Raw genomic sequence first — 25,019 nt, 5'->3', positions numbered from 1 at the left:
TCTAACTCAATCAAATCCACCGAGAGTTCCCTACTATCAACCATCACTGGCAGTGCCCTAATCCATCTCTTAGAGACTACCAGTTCCCCTGTGGGCAACAAAGTCTCAAACCCTGCGGTCTGATACTCACTAGGTCTACACAGTCTATCAATCACTCTACTAGAAACAAAAGAATTTGTAGCACTGGAATCAATCAATACTGTAAAAAGAAAGCTAGCACTTGAAAGCTGACCTGTCACTACTGAGGGACTAGCCTCAGCGTCCGCCTGAGTCAAGGTGAATACTTGAGCTGGAGTCAAGCTATCCACCTTTTCCGTTTCACCTTTCTTCACCATTGGGCAGTCTTTCCTGAGATGCCCCACACACGAAACATGCCTTGGCCCGACACTTGCCCAGATGGCGTCTTCTACACCTTAGGCACTCTGGATAGATCCGCCATGCCTCACCGCCACCCTAACTGCCACCCTGACCACCCCGACCCCTCCTATCAAGACAAGGAACAGCTGAAGTGTCAGGAACCTTCCTCTTGAAGTCACTGGGGCCTTCGCCCCTACCTATCCCCGAATAAGGAGGTGCTGCCCTGCGGCCCTCACGCCTCACCGCGCTCTCCTTCCATATCTTGTTCTCCGCTTCCTCAGCAGTAAGAGCTCTCTCAACAGCCTGGGCATAAGTTATTCCTCCAGGTACCGTTGTGATTCTGACATCCCAGGCTATCATAGCATTAAGCCCCCTGATAAAATGATCTTGCCTAGCAGCATCAGTGGGCACAAGATCTGGTGCAAATTTCGCAAGCCTATCAAATTTCAGGGCATACTCAGTAACAGTCATATTGCCCTGTACCAAACTCACAAACTCATTAACCTTTGTTGCTCTGACAGCGACATTGTAGTACTTCTGGCCAAACAAATCCTTGAAACCTTCCCAAGTCAAAGTGGTAACATCCTTGGTCTGCGATGCCACTTCCCACCAAATGCGGGCATCCTCCCTCAACATATAAGTGGCACAGGCCACTCTATCCTGTCCCTCAATTCTCATAAAATTCAGAATTATTGTAATCATGGTTAGCCACTGCTCGGCCTTCAACGGATCCGGTCCACCCTCAAAAATTGGGGGTTGCTGCTTCCTGAACTGCTCATATAACGGTTCCCACTTGTTAACAACCTCCCCAGGCTTCACAGTTGGTACCACTGCAGGTGGTACTATAGGGGCAGCACTCCCTGATGGAGCCTACTGTCGCAGAATACGGATCTGCTCATCTTGACTCAGTAATCGAGCCTGCATTTCTGCCATTAACTGCTGCCAGTTCTCAGGGACTGGCGGGGGAATCTGGCCCTGATCACCACTACTGGTCCCAGACCTAGTGCCGGCCAGTCGTGCGGATTTTCTTCGATGCATAGCTATCCAAGTCAATCTGCAAATAATGACTCGGCGGTCAGACCATGGTGACAGGGTAAAAGTTTCTCCAAAACTCATCAATAGAGCATAATCAACCACAGATAACCAACACATATCAGCATCCATGCACTATATACAATTAATCATCCATATACTCATTTACATGCACGGCAATGTTAATAAACATGCCTCAATATTTTCACACAGCAGTCAAGGGCCAGGCCCTATCAATATCTCATTCTCCTTAATAATCCAGCAAATAATAGCATTCAAAGTTCATCTTAGAAACATAAGCACAGAAACACACATATGCACATTACCAAACCCTGATTTGAGCTTGTCTCCAGCAGCGAATGTACATGTCCAGGTTGTCTTCAGAAACCCTTAAACCTAGGACGCTCTGATACCAAGTTGAACACCCTGGATAGCCAGGACCGCTACACGGTGTACTTATAAAGGTGCAAGACTTGCTAATCAAGTCATTATTTTAAAAACGTGTCACTAAACATGTAAGAGCTAGGGTTAAAAAGGTTTTGGTCTCAAAAGACTCATTTAATATATTTTAACTATTATACACACGGGATCCCATAAGAAAACAGAGTTAAAATAAGTTTACAGACTCCCAAAAGTACATGAGTATTCACTAGCCATACTAGGGCAAAACAGACAGTCTTCAGGTCTCACGTCCTTGCCTAAACCTCAACCGTGGCAGCCGAGCACCTGGCTATGTACATTCAGATTGCTGAGCTCTCCAGTCAAGGCTGATCTAATTTGCCCTTGCCTTTACCTGCACCACGTAGCACCCTTGAGCCAAGGCCCAGAAAGAAAACATCTTATACAACTCAATCAATGATAACAGACAATTAACTCATTATGCATGTATTCCCATCAGATAATCCACAACAGATATTCAGCACATACAATCAGATTCAAGATACAACCTATCACATATAACACTCATATCACATAATATTCAGGGCCGACGACTTATGCCGCACCCTCTGTTTAACCCACTGACTCCGACCCGCTTAAGCTGTCCTCGGCTACCAGTGGTCGAGCCGGGCCCTGTGCGCCAGTGAAACCCTTGGCACTCTTAGGTCGTTGGTTCACTAAATGGCTTGCATGGCATAATACCATATTTTCAAGCGTTTACAATAGGGAGCCCTTAGTCCCGTCACATCTATTCAACCAGGTGCAGATTTCTTACCTTTAGTCTGTACAGTTATTGAATTACGAGAAACGCTCCTCAAGCACGATCCTTTCGCGAGCCTAAGCCTTTATCACCTAGTCACAACCAAAGTATAGGGTTTCATTAATACTCAAATATAGGTTTCCGGTTACAAAACTAACTCCCGGGAATCCAAATTCCACCAAGCACGGTGGTGAAACCAATCCCGAGCATACTAGACCACTTTCCCGTGCCTAAAACCCTAAAAATCTCATATGTGCAACCAAGGGCTGCAGCCCTTGAAGCTTAGCCACGACGCTAGCCTCAAAATAGAACCAAGCCCAGCCTAAACAAAACAAACGCCGCAGCCCTTGCCTTGGGCGCCGCGACGCCCTCCCATGGCCGAGCCTCCTTGGCCCTTTTTCTACCTAGGGCCGCAGCGCTCTAGAACAGAGCCGCGACCCTCCCCTTCGTGCCCAGAAAAACCAACATTTCTAAGCTTGAAACCTCACCTTAAACCATCCCAAAGCTCCCCAACTCGTAACCAATTAATCCCAACTCCTTTAACATGACTTAAACAACATAATTCCACAGAAAACACAACCTAAAACACACTAATCTTCTCTTTTCAATTCCTGAAACTCAAGAGCTATAAACACTCAAACCATACATTCAAATCCAATTTAAAACCTCTAAACCATGAGTTGAAACTTACCTCTTCTGTTGAACCACTTCACCAAGCGAAAGCCAAGCTAAGTCTCCAAGTTTCCTCCTCAATTCTGCCTTAAGACATCAAAACCATGTTTGCTTCAACACTTAACCAAAACCCAGAATTCTAACCACAAAGAAGAAGATTAAATTGCTTACCTTAACCCTGACTCAGTTCTTGATTAATCTTTGAGCTAAGCCTCCAAATCCCCACCTCAATCCTCAGAAATTCCAGCTTGATTCCCTTAAGTTTTCTGTGTTTTCCTTCCCTTTATTTTCCTTGAGAGTGAGAGAGAACTGAGATAAAAGTTTTAGTCGGTTTGTATTTTCTTCTAAAAGTTTCCTTAAGTCTATCTTATTGCTAAATCAATCCCAAGGCTCGGGGTGCCGGAACCGTCCCCGAGGCCAAAATAGTAAAATCCCCCAATATTCCCGCCTAGACATCCTAACCTCAAATATATCTCCATATATTTATTTTTATGACCCGACAGTCCAAATCACTACCCGATACTTAAAATACCCCTGACTTATCCAAAGTCATATCTTAAGTTCCATTGTGACTTTCCCCTCTCTCTGACCCTAGGATCGTCTCGAGTCGTGCTCTGCGAACCTGTCCACATAATAATGTGGTTCTCTCATATATCACATATTTATTTCATATTATCACATAATATCATCAACTATCATATAAACATTACTAAACATATAATTACTCATTTAAATCACAATTATTCCATTAATGCCCTCCTGGCACACTAATCAAGGCCCTTAAGCCTTATTAGTGATTTTGGGTCGTTACAAGCCCAATTCTCTTGGATTAGCCCATTTAGTGCTTCCTTGAAATGCTTGTCTCTAAGTCTTGTAATTGGGCCACTAGGAAGTGAAAAAGGGTCTAGTGTAAATCCAACTCCATTCCCACATGTATGGTCAGCATGTCCAGCTCCTTTGTTTGCATCATATATGCCCCCCAAGTGACCAGAATGTGAACTTTCTTGGTTACTTAGACAATCGTTATCACACGAACTGATATATAAATAATCCTGCAAAGAGAAAAAGCTTAAAACTATACTAAAAGCGAGAAATACGTGACAATCCCTTCATTTCTCAATTAAATGGCTTTTATAATTAAGCCTTACATAGATGGATGATATCACTATTGATAATACTTCTTTAGGTGCAGGGCCTTCCAGGTCCGTGGGACTGTTTCTCCACTAAGTTGAGCTAATTCGAAATTTCCTTCACACATGACTTCCACAATCTGATAGGGCCCTTCCCAGTTCGGACCTAAAGCGCCATCTTTAGGGTCCTTGTTCACCAAAAAGACCCTTCGGAAAACCAGGTCGTCCAAACCAAATTTACGCCTTCTGACCTTGGAATTAAAATAACGAGTGATTTTGTGTTGGTAATGTGTGAGCTATAGTTGTGAAACCTCTTGTTTCTCATCAACCAGGTCGAGAGACTCATTAAGCAACTCCTCCTTCCGCTCTTGGCTGAATGTCTGAAGCCTGTGCATGGCTACTTTTCCTTCGACGAGAGGGACAACCTCACTCCCAAAAGTCAGGGAGAAAGGGGTGTGTCCCGTGGAGGTCCGGTGGGAGGTCCGGTATGGCCATAGTACCTTCGAGAGCTGCTTAGGCCAGACTCCCTTGGGCTCATCTAACTTTTTCTTAAGACTCACTTTAAGGGTTTTATTCACAGCCTCGACCTGTCCATTGGCCTGTGGGTACGCCACTGAAGAGAAACTTTTAACTATATCGTGCTTTTCACAGAACTCAGTGAAGAGATCACTGTCGAATTGAGTTCCATTGTCTAACACAATCTTCTTGGGTAGCCCAAACCAGCACACAATACTTTTGACCACAAAGTCGAGGACTCTTTTTGAGGTGATGGTTGCCAGAAGCTCAGCCTCTACCCACTTCGTGAAAAAAGCAATGGCCACCACCGCATAAATAACTCCTCCCTTTCCCATAGGTAGGGCTCTTATTAATTCAATCCCCCATATTGAAAATGACCATGGGGATGAATTCATCGTTAGCTCGACCAGAGTAGCTTGCGCGACTGTGGCGAAGCGCTGACATTTATCGCATTTCTGAACATGAGAGATGGAATCCTTTGTTAAAGTGGGCCAAAAATAACCCTACCTCATTATTTTTAAGGTCAGCCCCCCAGCATGATCCTCGCAGGACCCTTCATGCACCTCCTCCAGAATGGTTTTGGCCTCCTTCGCAGAATACACCGTAGAAGGGATAAGGAATGGACACATCGGTACAACGTTCCATCCATAACCACATACCTTGAGGCTTGATAGAGTATCCTTCTCACGTCCTTTCTCTCTTCAGGTAGCTTTCTTGTCGTAAGATACTCCACTAAGGGGGTCATCCAGGTCGGCCTAATGTCAATCATCTCGACCTCCATCGTGTTTCCTACCACGCTCGGGCTTTCCAAGAATTCCACTGGTACTACGTTCAAAGTCTCAGCTTCCTTGGAAATGCTATAACATTCCCTAGCAGCGAGCTGATCGCCCCTGACAGTGCATGTTCCCACAAAGCAGGGGAATTTAATTGCTAGGTGATGGATAGAGGTCATGGCTTCAAATTCCATTAATGCAAGTCTACCTAAGATCGCATTATAGGTCCCTGGACAATCGATGACCATGAATTCCAGGAGCTTGGAGACAGTTCGTGGACCTTCATCCAGCGTTACTACTAGCTCGATTGCCCCAATGGCCGCTGACCCCTCACCAGAGAATCCATACAGAAACATGGAAGTTTCCTTCAGATCTGTTATAGATAGCCCCATTTTTTCTAAGGTACACCTAAAGAGTAGATTCACAGAACTCCCGTTATCTACTAGTGTCCTCCTAATTCTCAGGTTGGCAAGTTGGACCGTTGCGACCAGAGGGTCATTATGTGGGAACTGGATATGACTGGCATCTTCCTCTGTAAAAGTGATTGGTTGCTTCTCCAATCCCTGATGCTTTGATGATCGTGGCCCCGGAACAAATTCCACTCCGTTGTGGGATTTTAGCTCGTTGATATACCTCTTCTGGGCACCTCTGCTCATGCCTGCCAGATAAGGACCTCCAGAAATGGTTGCTATATCTCCTCCCGTTAACGGAGGAGGGTTGTCTTGATTCACCTGATCTCCATTTTGATTCATTGGAGCCTCCAGAGCTGATGGAATGTTTTGTCCAGCGGGTTGTTTGGAAGTCACTCGATTCCGGGCGTACTAAGCCAAGGTACCTGCCCTGAAGAGAGTCTCGATTTCATCCTTTAGTTGTCTATAGTCATCATTATTATGATCGATATCATTGTGGAATTGACAAAATTTCAAGGGATCTTTTTTCGCCCTTTGATTCTTTAACGACTCTAGTTTCTTCTACGGAAGGCGACGAAAAGTTGCAAAGAAGATGCGCTCTCTAGTGTCCGTGAGATTGGTATAAGTTGCATAGACTGGTTTAAACTTCTACACGGATTTGTTTTTCTTTAACCCGCTCTGGTCGCCCTCACCATTCCCCTCTCTTTTATTACCCCCTTGGTTATTTTGGGCAACGGTTTGAGCTGTAGCACCAGCCACATTTGTCGCCGCTCTAGCGGGTTGAACAGGGGCTTGGCTGGTCCCCGCCACAAAAGTTTGCGCCTCTTCTAGGTTAATCCACCTTTGAGCTCGGTTCAGGAACTCATCCATAGTGTTAACTCCCTTTCTCTGTAGTTCCTGCCATAGGTCGCCTCCCACAAGGATTCCCGTCCTCATTGCCATGAGCTTAGAACTCTCGTCGGTGTCTCTAGCTTGTGCGGCAACGTTGGCAAACCTACTCAGGTATGCTTTCAAAGGTTCTCCAGGCTGCTGCATTACATTTGCAAGGGAGTCGATCTTAATCCGATCTGCCTGAGAAGCCATGAAAACTCTCTTGAAATCAATAGAGAAATGCTTCCACGAGCTGATAGAGTGTTTTTTGTATTGTTTGAACCATTGCCTAGCCGCCCCGATCAGAGTCGAGGGGAATATTAGGCACCTTAGCTCGGACCCGATGTTATGGACCATCATCATGGTGTTGAACATCCCCAAATGGTTAGATGGATCTCCATCTCCATCAAATTTTGATAAATGGGGTATCCTGAAACCCGATGGGTATGCAGTTGCCACAATGTCTGGGGCGAAAAGCTCGAGCTCATCCCCTGAATTATATTCATCTTTTTCCTTTTCTGATAGGAGCCTTTTCATCAACTTCTCCATCTGGGCTAACCTTTTGAGAGTTTGGTCATTGATTCCTTGGTTATTCTGGGGCTGTTCCAGAGCTCCCGTCCTACTGTATGCGTTTGGTGGGTTGTTGTCCATCCAAGTTCGAGCTTGGTTTGGTGGGACATTTCCGTTATCACGTACTTCGGAAGGACGACCTTCTTGACGAGTGTAACTGTCTCCTTCGTTTTGGACTAAATTTCTCCTTTGTGAATTTAGGCTGTCTCGCAGATCATGCTGTGGATCAAACCGAGGGCTCTGAGCCGAACTTAGGCAATTTCTCAAGTCTGCATTGGATCTGCCACTTCGATGGCTCCTAGTCCAATAACTCCCATTAGTGAAACTCAGTGCTCGTGGTTGAGGCTGAGGATAGGGATCATTGACGCACATCTGAGGGGCATAAGTAGGGGCAGCGGGAGAAGGATTTCTCCTTCTTTCCCCATAAGCAGGAACATTTTGCGCAGAACGAGGCAGTGTTGTATGTCTTATGGGTGATGGGGGATGCCTAACTGGTGAGGAAATTCTTATCCCGTCAGGATGAACAAAATTTGCCCTTGGTCGTTCTGCTCCACCATTTCTAACTCTCTGTGTTTGGCGATCTGATCGAGACGCAGGAGGGTTGGTTGGAACATGTTGTATTTGGGAGTTTTCCCCAGACCTTCCCTGTGGGTTGCCATGGGCGTTTCCAGGCGCATACAACGGTGGTACTGAACTTGGGGTCGAGGTCCTAACTGACCAGCTAACTTGTCGATGACCCCTGAGAGGGCCATTAGGCTGAGCATTTTGGTGATCTTGTGCCATGGGTGCATAACTTGGGGTGGAAGTTCTGCCTGATTGACTTGGTTTGGGTCGGTCATTCCTGGGGGACTTATGAGAGCCACCTTGCCTCTTTCTGACATTAACATCGGTTGCAATAGGTGGTAACCAAGCCAAAAAATTCTCTATTTGCTTGTTTGCCTTGGCTAGATGGCTTCTTAACTGCATATTCTCCATCTCTACAGCAGTCAAGTAATCAGGGTTTGGATTCGGAGGAAGTGACGCCGAACTTCTGGTATCGCCATGACACATTGGTTGCTTTCAAAACCGTTGCTAGATTCAGGGCTATGCTCACTGGAAACAGCAGCACGGTGAGCCTTCTACCCACCAGGTTGTTCCATCTCATTGTCGTGTCTCAATCGAGTGACCACTATGATGAACTTTGATTGGGATTTTGACGAAAACGCTAATCTGCAGCTCTCAATGAAAGCACCAAACTGTTGACGCGGTTTTTTGCCAACAGTGAATTAAGAGTGTAACTGGGATGAATTAGTTCTTAATGATAAACCGTAATAAGAAAAAGGAATCTCCAGAATTCTCTAAAGGAGACTCCCAAGAACACTCGTCTTTTTTTACGTGGTTCAGTGGTTAAAATCCACCTAGTCCACGAGGCTATATTATTAATGTTTTTCTCTCTCAATTTTGAGAGAGATTTTGCATTATAGAAAACCATCCCTTCTATCCAAGATCTCAGTATTTATAGAGAAAATCCTTGGACAAGTCTTTGGGTCATCACGTGACTTAAACACCTATTTTTATCTGTTTTACACTTATTATAAATATTCCAATTTATTATAAGGTATGGTCTAATCAGGAAATAAAACTGATCCTGGATCCTCAGGGACATGCGGACATGCCCTGCTTGACCATGCACGATTATAATACGTGTCTGGGTTTTGAGGGATCCGCGGACATGCCATGTCTGGCCATGCACGATTATATAACGTGTCCGGGTTTTTAGGGATCCAAGGACACGCCAGATCTTTAGCGTGCCTCGAGCTGATTATACTATCAGCTCGTGCCATTGATGCTAGGCCTTATACATATTATAAGTTTGTGCCTATCGCTTTATACACCCCAGCTCGTGCCATCACCTTGGGATCCTCCTGTCTTCATGAAGAATACATGGATTCATTGACCATTTTTTCCGTGCCTTTACTTGCCAGCTATACTTGAGTTGAAATTAGGATGCACACCCTCTATGATCTTTTTCAGAACTTGGGAACTAAAAGGTCTCAATCCGACACTATCGACTTCAGTGTCCCACGGAGACGTACGATCTCCTTTTGCCTATACTTATCCCTATGATACTTCACTTACACAAGAAAAAGTGTGCTATCTTAATATGGCAGGTCACAGCTTCTCACATCCACTCATCTTACCTACCAACTGAGGTAATCCACCCCTACAGTCCATAACTATATCCCTCCATACTAATTCCAGGACACCCTAAAGTCACAATAGCCCTTTCTGGCTTCTAGTTATCATCTCTCACTTGCTAAAGGATTAGGCAGTGTGCCACTTGGTATACAAATTTTAGGGCTTAACACCCATTCAAACTTCCTGGATACAACAATCATAAGGGGCAGTATAAGACTCATCCAGAATCTCCACCTCAATGCCAGCATCCATCAGATCACTCATTTGATCCTCATATCTTGAACTATCCATGCTAAAATGGTAGGATTCTTAGCCATTTCTACCAGATCTTCATTCTGTATTTCATTGTTCATAGTGGTATCTGTCAATTATCAATAACGATTTCTATACCAATCCCAGTCGTTACCTCACCTTACTTTACTGTAGTCCATAGCAAATCATACAACTGACACAAACCTTTCTAACTCAAGGTGTTAGCCTCCACATTAGTTCTCTCCGAACAATAAAGGATTTCACTATGAGTCCTTCACTAGTTCCCACTAGTGCCTTTGTCTTACATTCAACCATCCCCTATGGATGACAAAACGCTTTAACTTCATACTAGTGCACACATTTCTTCTCCATAAGTGTCGTCACCTCACCCTAACCGTGGCTATCTGGCATTACTGTCAACTCCAAATCTCGTGTAGGACTTTTATGTTCTTATTCCTTTATCCACCATGAAGCACAAACCATCACCTTTTAAGTCCACACATGACACACCCTAGTCCTTGACGCACCGCACTATTAACTCCTCATTTTAAGCAAGTACAGTGTCCACCTTACCATCCTCCTATATCAATCCATGACATGCATATTCTAATACCATGGTGTGCTAATCAACCTTTATTTCAACTTCTAAAAATCTCGCATGCAACTATCCATTCAGACAAACTTTAGGTCCTTACGTTACTCCATCCAAGGGTATGGCAGTCATTGAAGATACTTCAAGTGAAAGTCAATTTGTTTGGCCAATCTCATCGTGCTTCTAACCCCTAAGGCATTCCTTTAGCGATCTCCTTACGACTTCTATTTTAACTAAATCATACATAATCCCATCACTTCCCATAATGTGACCTTGAATATCATCTTGAGAAATCAAAACCAATCCCTTCTAGAACCATACTTGTAATCTCCGCTTCCTCAGCCTCGGTAGTATCAGCAAAAATGTTATTTGTGCTCTGTTTCTAACCTGAAGTAGCCCAAAACATTCTCGATCAATCCAAATACGACATGTCTACACCACACCTGTACTCTCTACTTGCTGAATTTACGTGGGCCGCTGAAGCATTGGTCAGTTCAAGAGCCTCAACTGAAAGCCTATCACATCATACCTGGTGCAAGTGGTAATTCTTGAAATGTCCCTTTCCTTGATCCACAGCTGGTAATAACCAGATCGAGGGTCGACTCCTGAGATCACTATTCTTCCTTACAATGGGGCAAATGAATCATCCATCCTTAGCAATTGATACCTACTCATAACAATTACTTTATTTGGCTATCCAAATGCGGTACCCGTTCTCACAAACTTGGCCTCCTTCTTAGCAAATGGTGTTGACATATCCCAGGGTGAGATGCTCCATCTGACCAACCCTCAAGTCAAATAATTTTTTTGATCAAACCTTTAATCCCTCTGATACCGATTCTATTCCTACCTTAGTCCCGTAGCACAGTTACTTTCCTAGACGCGACAACAATCCCAGCGAATCCTTGAAACCCATCTGATGTAGGAGAATGCTGAGCTCAGGAGTCATCTCGCCCACACCAACAGGCGTATTGATGAGATCCTGTTCTGACTACCCCCTCCTGTAACCGATCCAAATGTCAGAAGGAGGGTAAGTGGGTTTCAAATGAATAGATCGTGCAGGCACAGTCACACCAATGTGAGATGTTCAGTTCGAAATGCCATTCCAAGAACTTTGCCATCAAGACAAGTTCCCAAAATTGATCGATCTGTGTGTACTCAAAAATAAGCGAGACCTGTTCATGTCCCTAGAAATAAGCAAACTGCTCATATGTCTAAGAAGCAGCCTGATCAACCTAGAAAAATTGGTGCCAATTCAAGGCGAACGAAAAGAGATGGGATTCCACCGAATCCACCAGTTTAGGTCCCTATTAATAACACAGTTCAAGGAGATTGAACACCACCAGAAAGAGAGATCAGGGTAGATGATGGGCGACCTCACATAGTACACCTAGATGGACGACAGGTGGCCTCCCCAATAATGCTTCCAACATCACCAATGTAACGACCCAAAAATGCTAATAGTGTTTAGTACCTTGATTAGCGTGCTAGGAGGGCATAATTGGATATGTGTGAGATTAGTTGATTAAATGCGTGACTATGTGACATGCATGATATATATGATGATGTGAATATATTATATGCATGTTTATGAGTATTACATGTGGGCCCTCTATTGTCTATAATGGCATATCTGTATTTGGCCCGCTAAGGGCATAAATATGGTTATATTTGTTAAATGATTGAGGCCACATTATTATGTGGTTATATTTGCAGTATATGGCTCGAGGCGATTCTAGTGAGCGGAATAGTCACAACATGGTTTAATACTCGGCTCGGGGTGATACTAGGGGTATTTTGGGAACTTAAGGAGTAATTTGGGGGTTTATTGAGTAACAAGTAAGTATTTGGTAATTAGTCGGAGATGATGAGATTAATTGAGAATAGATAGAATGACTTGAGGAATTAGCGAGAATCGAGATAAATGACCATTGTGCCCTTATGGGCAATAGAGGAGGCTGAGTTAATTAAGGGTATTTTTATCTTTTGGGTTAAGCATATACTCAGAAATTTTAGGAAAATACCAAAATTAGAAAGGACTCTCAGCACTCTCACTCCCTACCACTCGCGATTTTCTTCCCTCTCTAGAACCTAAGGGACTTTGAAACTTTGAAGGAGGAAAAAATCAAGGATTGAAGCTTGGGAAATCTGAAGGGTTAAGGCTAGGATTCTGAGGTACAACTTAGAGACACCATCTGCATCTTTAAGGTACGGAATAGAGATCAGTTGTTTGAATAAATTATATTGAATTACTGTTAGAACTTAGAGCTTGCATGAATTCTTGTTGTGACAGGTTTTGGGTGTTTGATGGGTGTAAGGGAATTGTTTATAGGCTAGATATGATGTTTAGGCTATAAGGATAGGAATTCTAGATTTAAATCTGAGTGTGGCTGATGATTGGGGTATGAATTTGGGTTTAGGCTTAAGGAAAAATGCAGGAAAACTGCTGGATTTATGGGTTTAGAGGCCTGAGCCGCGACCCTATTCTTCAGGTGTCGTGGCTTGCCTGTTTGAAGAGGCTGGGGACGCCTTTGGTTTGCTCAGGCACCGCGGCATGGGGGAGCATGCTACAGTCCGTGTTCTCCAACAGGGAGGATCTTGCCCTCTGACCAAGTAGAGGGTCGCGGCCCTAAAGGGCATGTCACGACCTTAAATTGAAAGGAAAGGGAAGCTAAGGTTTTTAGGCTCGCGGATTTAAACCCAAGTGCCGAGGATGAATTCTACTACCCAGTTTAGTAGAATTCGAGGTCCCAAAGGCTATTATTTGTTTCCAAAACATTTTATTGGACTAGGTTTACCGTTAAGGCTCAGGACTGAGGATCGTGCTAAGGATTACTCTTTATCCATCGCTTGGGACTCGAGGTAAGAAAACTTCACCCATGTAGTTGTGATCGGGATTGAGATTCCCTGTAATTGAACATATGTGTTCTGTGAATTATATATCTATTATGTGGGATATGAAAGTATGACCTAAGGGTGTCGGGGCTGATGATAAGCGTACTGAACGCAACTCGGCCTAAGCGAGCCAAGTCAACTAAATAACCAAACGACTCGGCCTAAGCAAGTCTTGGTCAGCTAAATAACCAGAGGGCTCGGCCTAAGGGCACCGACACCTAAATATTCATATTACAGATTGAGTTATGTGTTTGAAAGTATATGTTGATCGTTGCCTAGCTTAATACTTGTATTTTGCCGATTAATTGAACTGAATGGCTGAAGTTTATTAAATGTTGTTGTTGCTATCTATGCTTGTTGTTTATGATTTTCTTGCTGGGCCTTGGCTCACGGGTGCTACGTGGTGTAGGTAAAGGCAAAGAAAAGCTGGACCAACCATTAGTTGGAGAGCTCTGAGGGCAGAGTGTACATCATTAGCTGCTCGACCGCCACGACCGAGAGAATTTACAGGAATTAGAGCTCTAAATTGTATTTTGTCGTTAGACTGGCTTTTGTTGTATCAGTCTTTGAGAGTTGTATTTGCCATGTAAACCTTGTTTTTGGGATCCCATGTATCAACGATTTGTTTTAATGAACATTAAGTGTTTATGATCAAAATCTTTTAACCCTAATCTGTCAGTTGGCTTTAGAATCACATTTATTTTAAAACGACTTGATTCGCAAGTCTTGCACTATTTAAAACATACAGTGCAACAGTCTTGGTTATTTAGGGCGTTACAACCAATATATCATTTATCACCCCCACGAGCTTGAGGGAATATGCCCCTTCGGGGGAAATGGCCAAAGAAACTTTGTTCATAGAGAGGTAACCTACATCACTCGATCTCGCGATACCAGGATTCGAGTCTGCGTTAACAACCAAACTAACTGACCTCAACAACGAATGGTGAGATTTTCTGAAGATACTTAATGCACGGAAAGTCATAATGAAGACAGGTGTAACTCCCTACTTCCTTAGAGTCGTTACTAAGTGAGTTTTAAACGTGTAATTAACTCGCTAATCGAGGTTTTAGATTAAAAGTGCAGCTAAACAGTAGTAAAGGTCATGTAATTTGGAAAATGTAATCATTCTTTTGAAATTATAAAGCATTATACATTTGGGATCCCAAAATTACTGTTTAGAAATATTAAACGCTCAAAAATATGATTAAAGTCGACTAAATGAAAAAATCTAGATTGAGACACAACATCTCCCAAAAATACCCCTGACCGTGGCAGCCAGGATGGCCAAATATGTACATGTCGCTCCACGCTCTCCGTACTCATGGTTGGTCGACATTTCCCTTGCCCTTACCTGCACCATAGAGCACCTGTGAGCTGAAGCCTAGCTAGAAAACTCAACACAAACAATCAGCAGATGCATAATTATCAGTTAGCATACAACCAGGCAGCCAACAGGCTAAACACATAGTGGCCATGTCGTCCCAAGTGCTTCAACAGGCCCTGGGTTCGCGGTCTACATCGTGAGGATGACTCAGGCATCTGAGAAAGGTCTCACCCTGGCGACTTTCACTCCGCATGCTCAACAGCGCTCCCAGCCCTTTGCCATACTCGGCCTTGCACTCCATGTGCTTAACGCCGTTTCCAGCCCCTTGCCGCACTCGGCTTCCTACCGTTCTCGGCCTTCGCCGTTCCCGACCTTCACCGTTCATTCACAAATATGCAACACACAACATATATTCAACAAATACTTAAACAAATACAAACATAAACAATAGAGCTATGCCCTGCATCATAATCACATAGGGTCATGCCCTGCAGTACAAACTATAGGGCCACACCCTGTTCTACGGGTATAATAGTTTTCCTACCTGTGTCCCAACGTATCAACGACATCCATCCATCAAGTTATAATCCATTAAATAACTTTGGGTTATAATTCTAATCTCTACGACCTTGAATTCTATCAATCCGGGTGATAAAATCCATCCCGAGCCTTAACATTTGGATTCCCGAGCCAAAAACCTTCTCGTTGTCCAAAAACCTATTAAAAGTCATAGCCCCAAGGCCTTGTGCCACGACCCGCCTCAATCAGAGGCTCAACTTCCTCGCTCAGCAGACGCGCACAGTGGCCCAACCATAGGGGCGCCGTAGCCCACCCTTCATCCTGGCCTCCCATCTGTTCTAGAGGGCCGTGGCTCACCAAGAACAGAGTCGCAGCCTGACCCTTTCGAACCCAGAAAATCCCCCATTTTAACAACCAAAACCCAGCCAATTAAACAAAAATCAATCCCACAACTCAATTTAATCATCACAGTAATTCATGAATGGTCCTAGCAGAAAAACCTAACAGAAACTAATCCAAAAACTCACCCAAATAATTAAGAGTGTTCCACCATTCAGCTTACATGCATAAACTTACAATTCAAACAAAACTCAGCATAAACTCAGATAATTTAATGCTAGGCTTCTTACATCAAGGATGAATTCAGGCCACACTTGCTCTTCAACTTCCCAAGCTTACTCCTCTCACAATCCAAGCCATAGATTTCCGAATTCCTAGCTTAATTCCCCTAGAACTTTCTTCAGCCTTCAAACTCCCAAAGAGATAGAAATCGAGTGATAGGGAGATAGGGTCGGTTTGGGACAATTCTAAGTGCTTCTTTGCTTTGTCTTACTTAGCCTAAGTCACTTAACTTTCCTCCAAGGCTCGGGGTACCAAAAACGTTCCCGAGGGCAAAATGGTAAATTTCACAACCCGATAGCCCAGTAAAATATCTAATGCCCAGAATACCCCTTGACTCGCCCCGAGTTGGGTATCGGGTCCTGTTGTGACTTCCTAGCTAAACTACTCCCTAGGACTGTCTTGGATCATGCATCTCAAATAAATCACCACTCACACGTGGTAAAGATCACAATAATCTCAAATATTGCATTTATACCCTCAACGGGCTAAAATTACAAACATGCCCCTAATAATCAAAAGGGGCCCACATCCATATTTAATTCACCTAAACATGCATTTCTAATCACATACTTATCAAATTCACATATTAATATAATAATTCAATTATTGCCCTCCAGGCACGCTAATCAAGGTGCTAAGTCTTATTAGAAAATTTGGAACGCTACAACTATCCCCTCCTTACAGATATTTCATCCTCGAAATTACCTGAATAACTCGGGATACCGCTCCCGCATATCTAATCACAAATATTGCATTTATACCCTCAACCTTGCTGTTCCACCACAACACTTTCACTAAGGCGATGGTCTTGCTCCGCAAGACTTTATCCTTCTGGTCGAGAATCTGAACCGACTTCTCCTCATATGATAAATCCTTGTCCATCTCCAAGTTCTCATAACTTAGTATATGCATAGAATCTAATACGTACTTCCGGAGCATGGTCACGTGAAATACATCATGAACCCCTGATAGAGCTGGAGGCATCGCCAATCTGTAAGCTACCTCTCCAACCCATTCCAAAATCTCAAAGGGGCCGACAAACTGAGGGCTCAGCTTGTCCCGAACACAAAACTGTTTCACTCCTCTCAAGGGAGAAACCCTAAGAAACACATGGTCTCTGACTTGAAACTCCACGCTTCTGCGTTTCAAGTCCGAGTAACTCTTCTGGCAACTCTGGGAGGTGAGCATTTGGGCCATAATCTTTTCAATCGCCTTATTGGTCCTCTGAACCATCTCAGGACCTAAGTTCCTTCTCTCACCCATCTCATCACAATGGATAGGTGATCTACACTTCCTCCTATATAACATCTCATACGGAGCCACTTCGATAGTCACCTGATAACTATTGTTGTACGAAATCTCAATCAAAGGGAGATACTTACTCCAAGATCCCCCAAAATCCAGCACACAAGCATATCTTCCAGAATCTGAATTGTCCTCTGAGACTATCCGTCCGTCAGAGGATGATAAGCGGTACTAAACTGAAACTACGTGCCCATAGCCTTCTGCAGACTCTCCCAAAACTTGGAGGTGAAGGTGGGGTCCCTGTCGGATACCATCGGCCTCGGAGCCCCATGAAGTCGAATAATTTCCTTCACATACAATTCAGCATACTGCTCCACAGTATAAGTCGTCCTAACAGGAAAAAAGTGGACGGACTTGGTATACCTATCCATAATCACGCACACTGAATCATGTTGTCCCACGGTCTTCGGCAAACCAACCACAAAGTCCATAGTGATATCCTCCCACTTCCACTCTGGAATGCCTAGAGGCTGCAATAACCCTGCTGACCTCTGATGTTCAGCCTTTACCTACTGACAAGTTAAGCACTTAGCCACATAGTCCACCACGTCCCTCTTCATTCCCGATCACCAATACAAGGATCTCAAATCTTGTTACATCTTCATCGTACCTGGATGTAAAGAATAGGGATTGGTATGTGATTCATCCAAGATCTCTCATTGGATATCAAAATCCATCGGAACACAGATCCAACCCTTGTACTTTAGTAGTCCCATCTCCGAAATAGAGAAGTCCTTAGCCACTCCGACTAAGACCCTCTCTTTGTGCCCTCTCAATTGGGAATCCTCCCCCTGTGCTTCCTTGATCATCTCAAGGAGGGTAGACTGAAGAGTGATGTTGACTAACTGACCAACCACCAATTCTATACACACTCTAGTCATCTCTTCAGCTAAATTATCAGATATCTGCCTTGAACTGAACAATTGTCCTGGGCCCTTCCGACTCAATGCATCAGCCACTACATTAGCTGTTGCATAAATTTAAGCTAAGTGCAAGTGTACATTGTCAACAACAAGTAATATAGTAACAAGTACTAGATATCGTATCCACAAGGACTTTTCTTTAAGTTTTTAATTGTGAAACTAAGTTTTAAGAAAATGATTTAAAGGCACTAAGATTAATTAAAATGATTGTGTTCTAAAGACTAATTAAATGTAGAAAAATAAAAGAAACAACTCAGGAAACTTGATTCAAGGAGTACAAATGGTATAACGACAAATAAGATAATTATCCCCCTAATATGCAATTCTGACACTGATGCTGGACTAATGCTGCAGCAATTGGAAGTCTGTAAGCCAAGAATTTTAGTTAATTTTCATAGGCTTTTGTCAAAGAACTCTAACTCTAACCTTTTAATTAAATCACATATGTCTATGTTAATTCAATTTCAAAGATTTAATTTACGCATCAATTCCATAAGGCTATGCATGATAATAATATATGTCTATATCACTACAATCTTGAATTCAAAGAGTTCAAGCATGCACCATTCAAATTATGTGTCCATTAATTTCAACCTTTTCAGAATTAAAAAAATAACCCAATTACCTACTAAAGTTGATCAATCAATAGCAATCATTGAACATGATAAATATTTGAATGAATAAACATCAAGTTGCATAAACATCAATATAAAAGTGTCAATACAATCACATATTAGGGTTCTAATTATCCTAGCTATTCAGAGTTTAGCTCATACTCATAATCTCAAAAATACCCAAATAAATGCAATCCATAATCTGAAAATTTAGATAATAAACTCAAAGGAAATAGAACTAAAGGTAAGAATTCAAGCCAAACTGATGTCTCAAGTGGCTTTGTCCTCTTGCTTTTCCCTATTTTCTCCTTCCTCTCACCTCTTCCTTCACATTAATGGCTCCCAAAAATGGGTATATTCATTGCATCAGGCGCCTAGGTGTGTTCTTCTCTGCCTTGGTCGTTTATCCCTCTTAGAAAATAAGACTATCAATACATTTAGGTCATCCCCCCCTTGGGTCACGTGGGCCTCTTTGATTTATCTTTAAATTTTTTTTTTTGGTCTTCTTTACCACAAATGCACCAAGTACAATAAAAGCCTAAATATCCTTGGAGCAATTACTTTCAGCCCAAATAAGATAATTACAACAAAATGAGTTTAAGACCATAAATTTGAAACTTCACACGTGGACCCTCAGAATAGAGCATCTGCCAGGATGCGATGCTGCAGCAATGCCACAACATTCCTCAAATTCTGATTCCACTTCACACTTCAATTTTTTTCTCAAATTGCTCCAAACTCAAAGACCACCTATCAACATAATGAACCGACATATTTTTAGAGATTTTTTTAGCATTACTATACTATTTAATATTATCATACTTTAATTAATATTTAATGAAAACACAATAAAACTACTACAAAACATCACAAATCACTCTTCCTTGATAAAAAAAATAAGTTTAAAAGCATAAAAATAACTCTAATTCCTAGAGTTATCACACTCTCAAACTTATCTCATTACTCGTCCCGAGTGATGACACAAACAAATCACAAAAGACACAAAATCCAGAAAAGAGACAAACTAAATAAAACAACTCAACACAACAAAGACACAAAATCGAAACATACAATTTGGAATCAATCTACAAAGGATATGCAAAAGTGGGGATAATGCTCTCAAATCAATTATGCAAATGATAACTCAAATGTGCTCACAAACCAAATTCCTCAAGTGTTAAAATGCTAACAAAACCAAGATTTGAATGTTATTCGAGTGAGTGTGTGAATAGTCCTTTCCAATCAATCCCAAATCCCTAGATCAAGTTAAGCAACAATCCTAAGGTTCAATTCATGCTTTCATATGTTGAACTCGATAACCCCTCTCCACTAATGTAGTTAGCTTAGTAATCAAGATCTATAGGTCTTTATTTTTGGTTGTAATGTAGGCTAGGCTAAAGGTATGGATAAAATGGACATTTGTAAGCTAAAACCTCAACCTAGTTTGCCTTGGACCTCACAAACATATTGCTCATTTTTTTTTCTTTCAATAAAATGAACCCTCAAACTCACCCAATAATTCCAATTTTCCACTTCTTTGAATACAAAACACTCAATTATTACAAATACAAACTATTTAAAAACAACTTATTTATTTACAACACACATTTTCTTTTTTTTTCTGATTTTTTTTTCTGATGTTTATTATTATTATTTTTAAATAAAATAACAAAAATATTATTAACTAAATAAAAATTGACCATATGAATGTATATGAAGAACATTGATAAACAAGAAGATGATACCCCAATTTTTACTCCCCCAAACTCACACAAAATGATGTCCAAGACAAACTAAGCTTATGGTTTGATGATTTGGTGGAGATAAGAAAAAGAGATATTCAAAAGGAATGGGCTTTCAATGCATGGGTTAGCAACAAAAATATAGGTCATTAAGCTCAAAGTGGTTCAACTAGGGGTAACATTCAATAGGGTAGGCTCGAAAGGCTCAAACAGTCCAACAAAATTGCCTAAATCCTTTCTAAATTACTAAGCCTCCTAGGATTTCGCCTCAAGGGAATTATTGAACCAATTCTAAAAACTTGAACCTTCATGCAACCTCAACTTTTCCTAGGACTTTGGAATTTTCAAGGTTGAACTATGTGCATTGATTTGGATTCACACTTTCACTAAAGTTCGGTTAGCATAAAAAACTTTAAGTACTAAAGGCTCATTCACACACAAAAGCTATCATTTTTTTATCAATATCTTTGAAATTTTATCATCAAGCCCTCCCCCAAACTTAAGCAGAACCATTACAAAAATTGATTCCAAAACAACCTAGACTCTAGACTCTACATAAAACAAGAAAAGAAATTTCAAGAAAGTAAAACGACACAATTAGCAAATAAGAACAACACCCGCCCCCCCTCCCCCCCCCCCCCCCACCCCCAAACTTAAGCGAGATCAAGGTCCTCATTGTTACCCAAGACAACACAACAAAGAACAACAACAACAATATACTACAATAACAAGAGACAGTCCAAATAAAAACTAAATAAGAGCAAAAGACAAAGAAAACTCCCTCCTCTCACTGATCGCCACTATCGCCGTCTTCATCGCTAGTCTCCTTCGTGTCTGCGGTGCTACCTCCTCGCCATGGTGCTAGGATGCTGTCCGGAAATTGAGGCAAGAAGGTGAAGTGGTTGGTGAAATTTCGCTCAAGCATGCTTTTAATGGACCAGTCACGCACTTGGGCATGGCGCCAGTAAGCCTGTTGCTGCTAATGCATAAAATGCATCATGTCCATCATCTGGCAGTGGTGAGGGTCAACGATAGGAGTAGCACTGGAGGAGGCATTAGTAGGCATGGGAGGGGCCCCATTCTCAATGGGTGGCTAAACCGGTGGTTCATGGTCTACATCCGGAGCAAAAGAAGAACTTGTCCCATGCTTCTTGGAATTAGACGTCCGCAAGACGTGGGAGATGTCATAACTGGTGATACGTCTAGGGATATACTGCTCAGTGCACGGCTCATCCATTGGGACACTCGCCTGATGACATAGTTGTGTTATCAGGGAGGGAAAGAAGGTATGCCCTGCCTTCTTACCGGCACACTCGCGTATGGCTTGGGCAATGATTGTACCCACATATGGTATGCCCTCCAATGATGGAAAACAGCAGGAACATTCACTCCATATTGACAGTGGAAGTATGCATGGTGGGCATAAAACTGTTGCGGACAAAGTATAACCACACTTTAGCTTTAGGTGATAAGAATGCTCACCGACAAGTGAGCAACCTTGGGTGGAGGAGGATGTCCACTGAGTGCCAGGAACCGTCAGATCATCTAATACTTGTTGGCATAACTCCGGATCACAATTTTGAAACATGGCTGCATAATTATCATCCTCAATATCTGGTTAGCCATACAGAGCATTGATGGCAGCGGATGTCTGTGGGACTTCAGTTTCGCGCACTAGGACACTTGGTGACTGGGTGGGCCAAAGGTTGGCATAGAATTCCCTCACAATAGTATCATCAGGCATAAGGCGAGGGCCACAAAAGAGCTGCTAACGGAGTGCTTCAATAGGTGTGCGAACATAAAGAGGCAGTTCGGTTTCATCAACACTATTCAAATTGAATCCCTTGTCTGCTAAAAAGATTTGGGTGCGAAATGTTTTCTCATAGTGATCAACGGCCTCAGTACCGCTGAACTTCACAGAAGAACTAAGCTTCCTAGCAACTTGCTTCTTTCCCCGAGGCATTATCAACACGGAATCAAATAAGAGTATTAAGCCCAAAAGTTGTCAACACAGAATCAACAACCCCTGATTATCACGTTAAATGTACCAGAAATTGATCCCTTACTATGGTGATGCAATAGCCCAGAATGGCACTTAACAACCTGCTTCGAAAATATCAAAAATGCCTAGAAAACATCCAACGATAGCACCAATTCAGCTAACACGAATACCCAGCCAGAACCAATCAAGCAAGAATACCCAGTGCAATGACAACAATGAAATTATCCATAGCTGTGAGCAAGAAACACCAATCAATGAGGCAATAATACTGCCTATTAACAAGCTTAATATCAAGGAATCCCAGCAGAAAATATTGGCACAATATGTAGGCATCCAGCGACAAGACTCCATCAATCACACTAAAAAAAAATCTGGAAAGTTCCTCTTAGTTGAAGCCAAGAAGTGCTCAACCTAGCTGTACAGAGAGACACCTGAACTTGAGAGAAATCGAGCTTGGGGGTGGTATTTTGGTGGCTGTGTGCGTGGGTGTGAGATAGGGCTAGGTTGGTGATGAAGTAGGTCACAGTTTATCAGATCTGGGTCAGTATTGGCTGTGGGTTCGTGGGTCGAAGCTTGGTGGGGTCGTGGGCTTGGGAAGCAGAGATGTGGCTGGGAGGTGGAGATGTGGCTGGGAGGTGCGGGGTTCAGATGGGGGAATAGTGGAGCTGGTTCTTCGGGTCGTGGGACGTGCGAGATGGAGGAGAGGAAGCTGGGGGTCGTGGGTCGTGGTACGTGCAAGATGGAGGAGAGGAAGTTGGGGATTGTGGGTCGTGGTGGCTAGGGGTCTCGGGGCGCGGGCAGGGGCGGTGCTGGTTTGGGGGTTGAGGTGGTGCAACCTGTGGAGGAGGAGGAGCTTGGGGTCTCGGGTGGTGGAGGGGATGGGTTTCGGGTTTGGGACAGAGCTGGAAGTGTTGGGAGGGGTGAAATTGGGGATTGGTAAAAAAAATAAAATTTATTGGGGGTAATTTCTGAAATTTTCCCAGGCCTTTGCCTATGTCCAATGCTGCAGCATCACGAAAAAAAAAATTAGCAGCATTGCAATAGCATCACTTCCAGACTTTCCAGAATTCAAATGATCCGCAAACCAACCATAAATATCACCAAGTTCCGATTTGAAACATGTCCAAATACACTGCAATTGACCCATAAAACTCACTGAATCCTCACAGTCACCCTAGAAAATGAATTTATTCAAATCCACAACATAGACCATGAAGGGAAAAGGTGAAAAACAAGAACAAAAACAGAATACTATATATATATAATTAATTTGTTGCTCTCCAAATATAGCTTTAAGCATAACAACTCAAGAACATGATTTTTCAAGGGTCAACTAAGGTGAGTGAGGTCTTATTGCGCTCAACCTCACCACACCAATAGTGTTTCAACCTCTGCCCATTGACTTTGAATTCACCTCCTTCATTTCCTCTCAATTCCACAGCCCCATGAGGATAGACCTTGGTAATAGTGAACGACTGAGACCACCTAGACTTGAGCTTCTCAGGAAACAACTTGAGTGTAGAATTAAACAACAAAACTTGCTGCCCTTCTTCAAATGAACGAGGTTGGATATGCTTGTCTTGCCACCTCTTGGTCTTTTCCTTATAAAGCTTTGCATTCTCATATGAAGACAACCGGATTTCTTCCAACTCATCAAGTTGTAACATTCTTTTCTCCCCCGTAAGTTGCAAGTCTAGATTGAGTTGTTGGAGTGCCCAATAAGCTCTATGTTCAAGTTCTACTAGCAAGTGACATGCTTTTTCAAACACTAGGTGATAAGGAGACATCCCCAATGGATTTTTAAATGCCGTTCGATAGGCCCATAAAGCATCATCCAACCTCTTAGACCAATCCTTGCAATTCAGATTCACCACCTTTTCAAGCACACCCTTTATATCTCTGTTTGACAATTCTGCTTGGCCATTGGTTTGAGGATGGTATGTCGTAGCCACCTTATGCTTCACACTGTACTTAGCCAAAACATTGTTCACAAAATGGGTTCCTTCATCGCTTATGATAGCCCTTGGGGTGCCAAATCTAGTGAAAATATGCTTATGTAAAAACCTCATGACCACCTTGGAATCATTAGTCAGATAGGCAGCGACTTCAACCATCTTAGAGGCATAATCAACAACCACCAAGATATACAAGTTGCCATATGAGGGTGGGAAGGGGCCCATGAAATCAATGCCCCACACGTCAAACAACTCAACCTCAAGAATACTAGTAAGAGGCATTTCAATTCTCCTTCAGATGTTTCCTACCCTTTGACAACGATCGCATCTTACCACATAAGCATAAGAGTCTTTAAACAAAGAAGGCAAAAAGAAACCTGATTGGACAACCTTGGCAGCAGTGCGTGCTCCCCCAAAATGACCACCACATGGAGATGAATGACAATGGGAGAGAATACCCTCAATTTCATGCTCTGCCACACATCTTCGAATCATCTGATCTGCACATTGCTAATATAGAAAGGGCTCCTCCAAAAAATAAGACTTCACATCACGCAGGAATTTCT

The 25,019-nt window shown here is 42.7% G+C and overlaps 1 protein-coding gene across 1 annotated transcript; it reads right to left on the bottom strand.

The window, feature by feature from the left end:
* Window positions 1-23,820: 23,820 nt before the first annotated feature.
* On the bottom strand, window positions 23,821-24,735 carry LOC133806426 (uncharacterized). The gene has a single exon (XM_062244527.1). The coding sequence runs from the start codon at window positions 24,733-24,735 to the stop codon at window positions 23,821-23,823; it is 915 nt and encodes a 304-aa protein (XP_062100511.1).
* Window positions 24,736-25,019: the final 284 nt, after the last annotated feature.

This window comes from Humulus lupulus, chromosome X, assembly GCF_963169125.1.
Source record: "Humulus lupulus chromosome X, drHumLupu1.1, whole genome shotgun sequence".
NCBI classification, from domain to species: domain Eukaryota; kingdom Viridiplantae; phylum Streptophyta; class Magnoliopsida; order Rosales; family Cannabaceae; genus Humulus; species Humulus lupulus.
Note: the sequence above shows the minus strand (reverse complement) of the source record. Positions and strands in the feature narration are given on the sequence as shown.